The sequence below is a fragment of the Taeniopygia guttata genome, chromosome 37 (assembly GCF_048771995.1).
Source record: "Taeniopygia guttata chromosome 37, bTaeGut7.mat, whole genome shotgun sequence".
In the NCBI taxonomy this organism is placed as follows: Eukaryota; Metazoa; Chordata; class Aves; order Passeriformes; family Estrildidae; genus Taeniopygia; species Taeniopygia guttata.
In genome coordinates, this window is record NC_133062.1 from 4665725 (window position 1) to 4677832 (window position 12108).

The following is a 12108-nucleotide window of genomic DNA, read 5'->3' on the forward strand; positions in this document are numbered from 1 at the left end:
CCCTTAATATGCTCCCTGCTTTTATATAGCAAATGATATTCATGGCTCTGTTAAGTCTTTGTTGTTCTTCTGGAAGTTCATGAATAGAGCAGGGCCTTGGCTGAGCAGCAGTCTGTGTCATCAATTAATAACATTTTCTGAAACCAAGGCTTCTCCTGTCACTTACTTACATGAAAGTTGCTTGACCCTATCTCCGAGCAGATTCAGAGCATCTGTTTGTAAAGAAACTTTGCTCTTGCTCCTTTCATGGGGGTCCCCCGTTTGTGGGACATCCCCCCTGGAGCAGGGTGTCCCCTCTTTGCTGCAGGCGCAGCCCTCAGGCAGAGCTCAGCCAATCAGAGCCCGCGGCGCTGATGACTCACCAGTTGCCAGGCAGACTCGCAGCTCCCCGCGTTCCCCACCTGGACCCCACCTGCGCCCCCCCCTCGGCCCCATCGCCCCCGCGAGGGGAATTTGGGGAGGTGGGAGTGGGGCAGCGCCAAGGCCGGGCCCCCCCGCGCTGTCCTGGTGGGAGCGGCTGCAGTGGGGACCGAGTGCGGGCGGGAGCGGCCGAGAGCCCAGCGCTGCCCCAGCCCGACCTGCCCCAGCTCCATCCCTGCCCCTCGGCTGGGATGCTGTGGGTCTGGGGGGAAGAGGGAGCCGGCAGTGGGTGCTGGGCCTGGGGGCAGGAGGAGAAGGGAAGGAGAAGCAGGCTTGAGGAACAGAATGGTCAAACGATGCAGGTGGCAGGAGAGGGTGGGATTGTGCAGGAGAAGGAGGAATAGCAAGAGGAAGAGGAGTGTGAGGAAGAGTAGGGACACAGGAGGAGGAGAAGGAGCAGAAAGAGGAAGCAGCAGAAGGTTCCACCCCTCCGTGTATAAGCTGTCTCCCCCCAGCCCCAGGAGCATTTCTCCCCCCACATGCAGCAGGTGACTGTGGAGGGGGATCCAGGATTTTCACGGGGTGAATCTTGGTGTTTCTGAGCTTTCATGGGCTAAATGTTGGTGCTTTGGTTTTATGTGGCAGCTGAATCTTTATGTTTTGCAGGAAGTTTTTGCTGACTTGTGATGTTTGGGGAGTTTTTGATCTGTGTCTTGAAGTTTGTGGGATTTTTGGGCTACATTTTGGTGTTTTGGAGGTGCTTACAGACACAAGATTCCCAATGACTTCCTGAGATGAACTTGGGCAAGGAGGAACCTCCAGTCCAAGGTGCTCTCCTCTTGTTTTTTTCCCCAAACCAGGATTTTTCATTCCCTGGGCGTGTCTGGATGGAGGAGGAGGAAAAGCCCCGGAGATGCTGCAGGAGGAGGAGCTGCAAACCCAGCCCAGGGAGCTGCGGGGAGGAAAGAGCCCCCCTGAGCCAGGAAGGCGGGCGGAGATCCAGCCGGAGCTCGGAGCTGGTGGAGAAGTCTCATGGCAGGGAGAAGCCCCACAAGTGCTTGGAATGTGGGAAGGGTTTCAGTCGGAGCGACCACCTGATCCGGCACCAGAGGATCCACACTGGGGAGAGGCCCTACGAGTGTGGGAAGTGTGGGAAGAGGTTTCGGACCAGCTCCGATCTCCTCAGACATGAGCGGAGTCACACAGAGGAGAGGCCCTTCCGCTGCCCCGACTGCGGGAAGGGCTTCAACCGCAACTCCAGCCTCACCATGCACCGGCGCATCCACACCGGGGAGAGGCCCTACGAGTGTGGGAAGTGTGGGAAAGGTTTCAGAGACAAGTCTCACCTGATGGAGCACCAGGTGATCCACACTGGGGAAAGGCCCTATGAGTGCTTGGAATGTGGGAAGAGCTTTGGTTGGAGCTCTACCCTGAGAACACACCAGTGCATCCACACCGGGGAGAGGCCCTACAAGTGTCCCCAGTGTGGGAAGAGGTTTCAGACCAGCTCTGATCTCCTCAAACATGAGCGGATTCACACAGAGGAGAGGCCCTTCCGCTGCCCTGACTGCGGGAAGGGCTTCAACCGCAACTCCCACCTCACCATGCACCGGCGCATCCACACTGGAGAGAGGCCCTACGAGTGTGGGGAGTGTGGGAAGAGCTTCTCGCAGAACTCTCACTTGACCCAGCACCAACGGAGGCACCACTAAGGGAAGCCCTGTGAGTGCCCCGAGTGAGGGAAGAGCTTGGAGTGAGGGAAGAGAGTGAGGGAAGAGCTTGCAGTGAGGGAAGAGCTTGGAGTGAGGGAAGAGAGTGAGGGAAGAGCTTGGAGTGAGGGAAGAGAGTGAGGGAAGAGCTTGGTGTGCTGCTGTAGCTCCATCCCCCATGGGAGGATCCGGGCTGGATGATCCCCAGTGACCCCCGTTGGGCAGAGCCCTGCTGATCCGTGGTCCTGGTGATCCCTGTTGGGGTGGGGAAGGTGTTGGCTTCTTCTCCTTGTGCTGCTGTGATTTGGGGGGGTTCCCATGGATGGGGGATGGGAGGTGAGTGGGGGGTCCTGGCGCACTGCGGGGGGCTCATAGCTCGGGGGGTCCCAGCACTTTGGGGGAGTCAAGGAAGGGGGGAAGCAGTGAATGGAGGGGGTCCCAGTAAATTGGGGGTGGCGCTGATGATAACAGGGGGTCCTGGGAGACAACGGTGGGTAAAGGACCAAACCCTAAGGGACTCCCCTGGTACTGGTTAACCCCCTGTGCCCCCCCAGCCCTTGGGGTCCCCCACAGTCCCTGCACTGTTCCTGGGGGTTCCGTGGCACTGGGGGGGTCAAAGCGGAGGGGATGGAACCTCCATCATGGATGGGGGCACAAAGGGGGTCCAGGCCCAGTGCTCGGCGGGGTCGGTGCACGAGGGGGGCCCGGTCCCTTTCCCGTTGCAAGGGGGTGGCGCTGCCTGGGGTGTCCCGGTGCTTGTGGGGTTCCCAGGGTTCGAGGGGGGTCCGGTCCCTATCCCGGTGCTTGGTGGGGGGGGCAGTGCCCGGGGGGCTCCCACTGTTCAGTAATTGGGGGTCTCAGAATCCAGGACATCCCTCTGTCTGCCCTGGATGGCTCCAGACCCTGGCAGGGGCCTCGGAGACCTTGGCATGGTGTCAAGAACACCGGTGGCTTTGGTTTTAGCCCCTGGAGAAAATTGCCAACTTTGTATGAGGAATTACAAGGCACAAGGGTTTGAGTAGCGTGGTAGGTGAATTAACACAGGGTGGAAAAGTAGAATTTTAACACTTTAAAATACGGGGTTCAATGGGACAAGGTGGAGGGATCTGGGTGTGTCCTGACCTTCTTCTCCTTCTTTTTGCCCTCCATGTCTTGCTGTGATGGTGACACTTTTCTGTTGGTTGAAGGTAGAGACACACTGTCCAACATAAATGATAGATATTGGCACGTTATTGTAAACACAGTACAGTAGTTTTTAGTGTAGAAGGCAAACAGCGCCCTGAGGGCAGGGAGACTGCCACAGACCGACCTGCTAGACAGAGCTCAGCAGAGCAGACAAAGCTGTTAGAGAAAAGGGAAAATAAACGGCCCTGAGAAGCAAAGCTCCGCATCTCGACTCCTTCTCTGCCCGCGCGGGCTGGGAGAAAAGGACTTTTCACAATCTCGGGGTCATCTCGACCACCAGAAAACCGAGAGGGGGTCTCCACTCGTCCCAGTGCCTGGTGCGGGGGGGTCAGTGCTCTAGGGGGGTTCGGGGGCACTGAAGGGGGTGCAGGTGTGGTTTTTGGGGGGTCCCGGCGCCCCCCGGGGCAGGGTCAGTGCTCAGCAGTGGGGGCTGCCTGGGGACCCCCCCTGGCCCCAAAATCACAGCCAGGTCTCCTGCAAGGCACTGAGGGGAGGCTCGTTTACCCCCCCGCCCCCACCAGCGTTGCCGCACGCCTTCCCAAAGTGTCCCCAAGTGCTCCCAAAGTGCCCTCAGAATGTCCCCGAGTCTCTGCCGAGGTGACACCAGCCTGATGACGGCCCAGTGGTGATGTTGCTCTGTGCACAGCAGCCTCGGGATGTCCTCCATTGCTCTTTGGCACCGCTCGGCCACTGCACAGCCACTGTGGCCAGGAGAGGGACAGAAGAAGAGGCTGTTGAAGTCCCTAAGTGTCCCCAGCAGGTGACACGTGGCCAGGCAGGCACTGGCCTCCCACAGCTGCTCAGCCTCGGCCGCTGTGGCCACCAAGGCCGCATGGAAATCGGGACACCTCCGTTGTCCCCTCCAGGGCAGCCTCAATGTCCCTGAGCCTGCGCTGCAGCTCCTGGGGGAACGCGGTGGCTTCGTCACACGTGGCCACCAAGTCCCCCAGCAGCCCCAGGTACAGCTCCAGCCGCTGTCCCCTTCCGGTGGCCGCATCCCTGCAGGCGTCGCGGAGCTCGGTGGCCGCCTTGGCCAGCCGGGCCCATCTGTCCATGAGCCTGTCCAGCACAGGCCTGGCGCTGCCCAGGGCTCTCACACAGGCCCAGGTGGTCCCTGGGGTGTCCCCGAGGTTGGCCAGGGTCCAGCCCAGGGAGGGGACACGGATGTGGCGCAGGGCGTCCTGGAGGTGAAAGATCAAGGTCCCCACAGCCACCCGCAGGAACTCTGGGGACACGGCCAGCAGCACGTCCCTGTGCGGCCTGGACACGGTGGCCATCAGTTCTCTCAGGGTGGCCACCAGCTCGCCCAGTGTGGCCACCACAGCCACCATCGCCTCCAGCACCTGGTGGGAGGACAGCTGGGGATGGTACACGGGAGGTGTCAGGGGCCTGGTGGCAGTTGTGGCCTCCTACAGTGGCCCCTGTGCCCTCCTGTGGTCCTGTTTGTCCCCTCCCTGGGGGGCTCTGCTGTCCCCTCTGTCCCTTTTGTTGCCCTCTCATCTCCCACTGTCCCGCCCTGTCCTCTCCACCCCTCTGCCACCCCTGTGTTCTCCTGTCCCCTCCCGCCCCCCCGCCGGGATTGTCGCACCTCGCGGGGCTCCATGGCTGCTGGGGACACTCCGGGGAGGGGACACAGCCGGGGACAGTTGGGGACACGCGGGAACGCGGCGGGGCCGGAGAGGGGAAACAGGAAGAGGTGACGTCATCGCCCCGGCCGCGCCTCACCTTTGGCCGCTTTTGGGGGATCCTGAGGAGATTTTGAGGAGGTCCTTGGTGAGCTTTGGGGGTCCCAGGTGAGCTTTGGAGGAGTCCCAGGTGAGGTTTGGGGGGTCCTAGGTGAGGGTTTGGGGTTTCCCAGGTGAGGTCTGGGGGGTCCCAGGTGAAGTTTGGGGGGTCCCAGGTGAGAATTCCCAAGGATTTGGGGTTTCCCACCTGCCCAGGTGAGGTCTAGGGGTCCTAGGAGAAGTTTGGGGGTCTCAGGTGAGAATTTGGGGGGTTCCAGGTGAGGTTTGGGGGTCCCAGGTGAGGTTTGTGGGGTCCTGAGGAGATTTTGGAGGGGTGCAGGGGAGTTTTAGGAGGTCCCAGGTGAGAATTCCCAAAGATTTGGGGGTTCCCAGGTGAAAGCAGCTCGGGGGGGCTGAGGGGGGAGGGGCTGGGGAGGTTTCGGGGTGTGTCCCATGGGTGGGGGAGGGGCGGTGAGGGAGGGTCCGGGGGAATTTGGGGGGGTGGGAATGGGCAGGCCGAACCCCCAGACACTGATCACGCCCTCTTTAGACCCCGCCCCGTGTTTTGGCCCCGCCCCTTGCTGCTGGACACGCCCACCGAGCGCCCCGCCCCCTCAGGCCCCACCCCTCCCCGTTCCCAGCTCCCGGTTCTGGCCCCGCCCCCTCCTGAAGCCCCACCCCAAATTAGCCTTGGCCCCGCCCCCAGATAGATTTTTATCAATGGAAACCAAAAATCACCACAAATCGACCCAAAAATTCAAACCCAGGGGAGTGGGGGAGCAGGACCACACCTGTGATTTTGGGGGGCTCCAGGTGCGCTTTGTGTGGTCCGAATAAGTTTGGGGGATCCCAGGTGTTCCTGGGTGGCTCCAAGTGGGTATTGGGGGAGTCCTGGTGCGTTTTAGGGGTCCCAGGTGGATTTAGAGGGGAAACCAGGTGAGTTTCAGTGGGGTCCCAGTGAGTTTGGGGGGTGGGTCCAGCTGTCCCTGGGTGGGTCCAGGAGATCCTGGGTGGGTCCAGGTGGTTTTTGGGTAGGCCCAGGTGGTTTTTGGGGGGATCCAGTTGTCCTTGAGGGAAGTTCAGATGTCCCAGGGTTGATCCAGGTGTCCCTGAGGCATTTCCAGGTGGTTTTGGGGGTGTCCCAGGTGTAATTTGGGGGGATCCAGGTGTTCCTTGTGGCTCCTGCTGTGTGTGTCACCTCAGCAGCTGTGATGTTGTGATGTTCCCCCCCTCCCCAGCTGTCTCATCCCCCAGGTACTATGATGTCATACACGTGACATCACCGTGTCCCTGCACAGGTGGCTCTGTCTCGCTGCACCCACCCAGGTGTGACATCACCTGTATCCAGGTGTGGCATCCGTCCCCAGGTGTAACATTACCTGTGCCCAGGGGTCACTCAGGTGTCACTCAGGTGTTACTCAGGTGTGATGTACCTGTGCCCAGGTGTGCCAGGTGTCACTCAGGTGTCCCTCAGGTGTCCCTCAGGGGTCCCTCAGGTGTGGAATTGTGTTATTATATGTTTTATTATGTATAAGTTCGTTCCATGTACCCCCCCGTGCTCCGTAGCGACCCCCTGGGTTTTCCCATCTGTCCCCGCGGTTTGCCTTCCCGGGAAAGTGCAGAGTCATTGTGTTTACATCTCAGGCCATCTGTCAGTCACGCAGCGGGGTCGGCAGACGCCCTGGGACCCTCCACCTGTCCATTCCCCATTGGATGTACCCCTGCACCCCACTGCCCTCAGACCCCCCGTGGCGTTACCCCATTGGCTGCCCCAGGTTTCCCCTGTTCGGTACTTAACCCGCGGCGCTGGGGACGCCCCGGGCTTTTCTCTCGCCCGGCCCCTGCGTGCTGCTGCTGCCCCGCTCCCCCGCCGCGGCTTTTCTCTCTGCCGGCCCCCGCATGCTGCTGCCACCGCCGCCGCCGCAGCTCCAGACGACCCTGCTGCGGCTGCTTCACTCCGCGACCGCTGCCGCCGCTCCCGCCACGGCACCCACGTGAGTCGGCCACTGCGCCGCAGCCCCGCGCGCCGCCTCCCCATGCTCGCGGCCAGCTCCGGAGCACGCCGCCCCGCCCCTGACCGGCAAGGCGGCACAAACAAACTCCAGCGCAGCACGCCGCAGTCTTTTCGGTTTTTGCTTTCCCAGCCAAACTGCAATAAACTGGAATTCTGCCTGCAAGAGAAAAGTCTCTCTCCCTTTATTCGCCGCGGGACACGCCTCTGCTCTCAGACCCACATAGCCCCGGCCGACGCCTGCGAGGGCTCGCCGGAAAAGACGGAGACTGCCCGCGCTCCCCTCCCCCCACGGAGCTAGCTGGGACAAAGGGGGGAAAAGAGAGCACTACGGCAGTTGTGGCGCCCAATGTGGGGCTTGGGAACTTTAGGCCACGGACTGAGGACCGCTGAGCCCCAAGAGGCTGGTGGATTTACCTCGTGGGCATTACAACACCCTCACAAGCTGCGGTTCCGTTTTAAGGAGCCAGGGCTTCCAGAGGGCTTGGACCGGCAGCTTTGGCTTGCACCGCTGAAGTTCGGTCCCCCCACGACGAAAACTTCGCAGCTGGACTTTTCGTTTCCCCTTTGGACGTCGCTGGACCCGTGGTGAGTTACTGGGGTCCCCTGGGCTGGGTACGCCCTTCTCCTTTTGGGGTGGGTTTCTCTTTCTCCCACAAGGGGGCGATAAGATCCCACATTTTGTCTCCCGCTGCAGGGAGTGTGTAAGGACATGCTACCTAGCTTTCCGATAGAGGTATTTTTTTTTCTTTTGTTATTTTACCAGCCGCGAGGTTCGCGACACACTTTAACATCGACATAATGGGTGCAAAATTGTCTGTGTCGCACGAGAGAATTTACGTTCAAATCCTAGGAATTTTTGTTGGGGGAGGAAAGAGATGTAAAAAGTCAGACGTTAAGCGTTTTGCCCAGTGGCTTCTGCAGTCCTTCCAGGACATCTCGCAGGCAAATTTGTACCAAATTCAATTCTGGGACCGAGTTGAAAAAGAAATTGCTCAAAAGGATGACCAGTCCCTCTCGATTTTCATCCATCTGGCAATCCAATTGAGAAATATTGTCAAAAATAACTGCGAAGGGAAGCCAGAGCCACCCCAGGGCGAATGCTGCCCCCCAAGCCCCCCAAACTCCCTCTCCTATCCCTCTCTCCTTAGCCCGGGGATTCTCAGACAGGCATCCCGGCAAAACCAGCCGCAGGCAGATTCTGGCCTCTCTGTCAACCCCCAGGTTCCATCACAGGACAATGCTGGCATCGCCCTGCACCCTTCCGCCCCCCAAAATCCCTCTCTTTGTACAGCCCTGCCCCATAGTAGTAAAGTTGTAAGTTTTAAAACCCCAGATCCCTCTCCACAACCTTCCTTGGACCTTTCCCAAAATAATCCCCTTCCCTGTCCCAGGACACAAGATGGAGGGGACTGCATGGCATGCCCATCCCTCTCCCTCCGTGCTTTGTCTCCCAACAACCCCCTTCGCCCTACAGCCAACCCCTCCCACTCCCAAGACTTCTCCACCCCCCCTCCCCTCCACCCCCTTCTGGTACCTCCCCTAATGAATCATTCAGCAGTCCTCCCTCTGACCTCGCCCCTAGGGGTGAGGTAACACCAGTCACACCCCCTAGCCCTGGTCCTGCCTCCGCCCTCCGTTCCCACGACCGCCCTCTGGTTCCCATGCCTCGATTCCCGAGGGGGGGGGGGAGCGGGAGGAAGGGGGGGGAGGGGGGAAGCCGCGACCTGCCGCAACCCCCGCTTGCCTTTTCTGCTGCACCGGTCACCTACACGCCGCGGCAGAGGGGCAGACCCCTGGCACAGTGGGCCCCTATCCCACAGGCTGTGATTAGGGATGTTTGCAAAGCCCAAAAGGAGTTTGGTCGGGAAAGTGAATACTTTCGGGGACTTTTAAAAGTCACACTTTCCTCCAACGAATACGTCCCTACTGACATGCGTGCTCTGTTTTTGTGCTTGCTTACTCAAGCTGAGTTTTTGGTATGGGAATCTGCATGGAGGCGGGAGGTACGAGATGCATTACCCCAGCTTTGGGCAAAAGCTGAGACCTCCTCTGACACCGATGGAGGCATGTTAACCATTGATCATCTGTGCGGGATGGGGGAGTGGGACGTGGCAACAACACAGGCTGAAAAGATTCCAAGGAGGGCATTGGCAGCAACTGCCAAGGCAGCAGAAAAAGCATTTTTTAAGTTAAGACCCAGTGGTCCTGTTGTTAACTGTTTTTCTCTCAAGCAGGAAACACAGGAATCTTTCGTTAGTTTCATAGACAGGTTGTACAGGGCAGCTGAAGCACAGGTTCCAGAGGAGGGATTGAGGCACGGCATGGTGAAGCAAATCGCCCTGCAGAACACCAACGAGGCCTGCAGACAGGCAATGCTGAGCCTGCCCCTCGACCCAGAGCCAACACTCCAAGACATGCTGGACGTGTGCGCTCGAAGGGTCACCCTGCCTTCAAAAGACCCTCAGGGGACACCCCAAACACCATCACGGAGAGTCTCCTTCGCCGAAGCCCACACACCACCTGTGGCTCCAGCTCCTGCATGCCGCTTCACTGGGCCACCACCCAAAGGTTACCATCCAGGACGGCCCTGCAACCTCTGCAATAAGAAAGGACACCGGGCATCTCACTGCCCCCTCAAAGAGGACTTCTTGCGTTTTAAAAACCAGCAGGAAGGGCAAGGTGCCTCCAACTCAGGGGGACATTCAAAAAACTGATTTCCCAGCGCAGTCCCTCCCTGCATGAGGACACAAATTTGGTGGGAAACATAACATCAGGGGGCAGGAGGGACAACACATTAGCATACCCACCTGAGGACAATAACTCTAACACCAAACATGACATTTCTGGAGTGCACAATAGGGGAACAACAGCTGGTGAACCAGCCTGCGTGGGAGGAGTCGGGAATTTCATCTCACAGGCATGGCTTGGTCGGGACCCCGACCATCCCAGGCCCATCCTTAACACCCAGTCCAACTTCTCTCCATACAGGTTGGCCCTAACCGAACCCCTACTGCTCAGGGACAGCAATTGGCACTTTGTCACAGTGGACACACAGGACCCAGGGACCTGGAGAAAACTCCACAGTAAGTACATTGTCCTTGGGGACACAAAATACACGCCACTCGACATCACTATCGCACCCAATTTGACACCTGCAAACCCTAAACATCTGGTGCTGTGGCTGCACTGTGCTCACCCACCAGTCTACCTTCCCAAAGGGCAAATCATCACCCAAGCCATACCTGTATCTGGGACCCCCATCTACCCAGGAGACCTATGGATGAAAACCGCAGAGAAGATCTACGAGGTGTGTCAGGCCCAGGTAATTGGGAAGAATAGACCCAAAATTGCGTGTTAGATGTGGAATGGCGGTGAGCACAAGTGGCTTAACGGCCTCTTGGACGCAGGGGCAGATGTCACAGTCATTCCCTCACGGGATTGGCCGTTGCGTTGGGAGTTACAGGACGTGGCTGGACACATTCAAGGTGTTGGAGGGGCACAATTGGCAAAACAATCTAAAAACATCATCAAATTTGAGGGGCCAAACAGACAAACAGCTTACCTGTGTCCGTTTGTTCTAGATTACACAGAGCCCCTGTGGGGAAGGGACCTGATGGCCCAGTGGGGGGTCACATTGACCATTCCTACCCCCCAGGTTTTTCGGGTAGCGGTCACTGAGGAGCGTCCTACCCAAAAGTTGAATTGGCTTTCTGATGTTCCGATCTGGGTAGAGCAGTGGCCGCTCAATAAACAAAAATTAAAAGCGCTCCAAAAGCTCGTGGCAGAGCAACTTACCAAGGGACATATCCAAGAAACAACATCTCCTTGGAATTCCCCCGTCTTTGTCCTGAAAAAACCAGGCAAAGACGAATGGCGGCTGCTCCACGACCTCCGTGCCATCAACAATGTGATTGAAAATATGGGTCCCCTCCAACCAGGGATGCCGTCCCCCACAATGTTACCCAAAGATTGGGAATTGGCCGTAATTGACATCAAAAATTGCTTCTTTCATATCCCACTCCACCCTGAAGACACACCACGTTTTGCCTTCTCGGTTCCGTCCGTCAACCGAGAAGCCCCAATGGAGCGGTACCATTGGCGAGTGTTGCCACAGGGCCTCAAATGCTCGCCCACCATCTGCCAGCGGTACGTAGCTTCATTGCTGACCCCAGTCACAGAGGGCGTGATCATCCAACATTATATGGATGATATCTTGATTTGTGCTCCCAATGACGATCTCCTTACACATGCGCTTAACCTGACAACCGATGCGTTGGTTGCTGCAAGGTTCGAGCTGCGAGAGGACAAAATTCAAAAGATGCCACCCTGGAAGTACCTAGGTTTGGAAATTACCAAGCGGTCTATCACCCCGCAAAAATTGGCCATCAAAAACAAAATTCGGACCCTAGCAGACGTCCAGCAGCTGTGCGGTTCTTTGAACTGGGTGAGGCCATGGTTAGGCATTACAAACAGAGACCTAGCCCCTCTTTTCGATTTATTGAAAGGGGGAGGGGGGCCGAGTTCTCCCAGGGAACTCACCCCAGAGGCCCAGGCAGCTTTGATTAGGGTCCAGGAGACAATGTCTGCCAGACAGGCCCACCGGTACGATCCGGACCTGCCCTTTAAATTCATCATATTGGGCAGGCTGCCGCACCTCCATGGTGTGATATTTCAATGGACAGACACCCCAGGGAAGGGCAAGGGCCAAGACCGAAGGGACCCACTCTCCATCATAGAATGGGTCTTCCTAAGTCACCATCGGTCCAAGAGAATGACAAGGCCACAGGAGTTAGTAGCGGAACTGATCCGCAAAGCAAGAGCACGGATCCGAGAGCTAGCTGGATGTGACTTGGAATGCATTCACATTCCCATCAAATTGGAATCAGGCCAATTCACCAAGGCCATGCTAGAACACCTGTTACAGGAAAATGAATCCCTGCAGTTCTCTCTAGACAGCTACACAGGCAAAATTTCAGTTTTGAGACCAGCCCACAAAATTTTCGAATCAGAAATTGAATTCGCATTGTCCATCAAACGAATTCAGAGCAAAAAGCCACTCAAAGCCTTGAGTGTTTACAGACGCGTCCGGGAGTTCTCACAAGTCTGTGATAACTCA

At 57.9% G+C, this 12108-nt stretch overlaps 2 protein-coding genes across 2 annotated transcripts in view; one reads left to right on the forward strand and one right to left on the reverse strand.

Annotated features, from left to right (window-relative positions):
- Positions 1-12108, forward strand: part of LOC140681563 (uncharacterized) — a 305451-nt gene that overhangs the window by 111962 nt on the left and 181381 nt on the right. Inside the window, 1 exon segment of the mRNA XM_072921495.1 lies at positions 1448-2082. Within this exon segment, the coding sequence (XP_072777596.1) occupies positions 1448-2082 (635 nt within the window).
- LOC140681562 (uncharacterized) overlaps positions 1-12108 on the reverse strand; it is a 422013-nt gene that overhangs the window by 38618 nt on the left and 371287 nt on the right. The window lies entirely within an intron of this gene.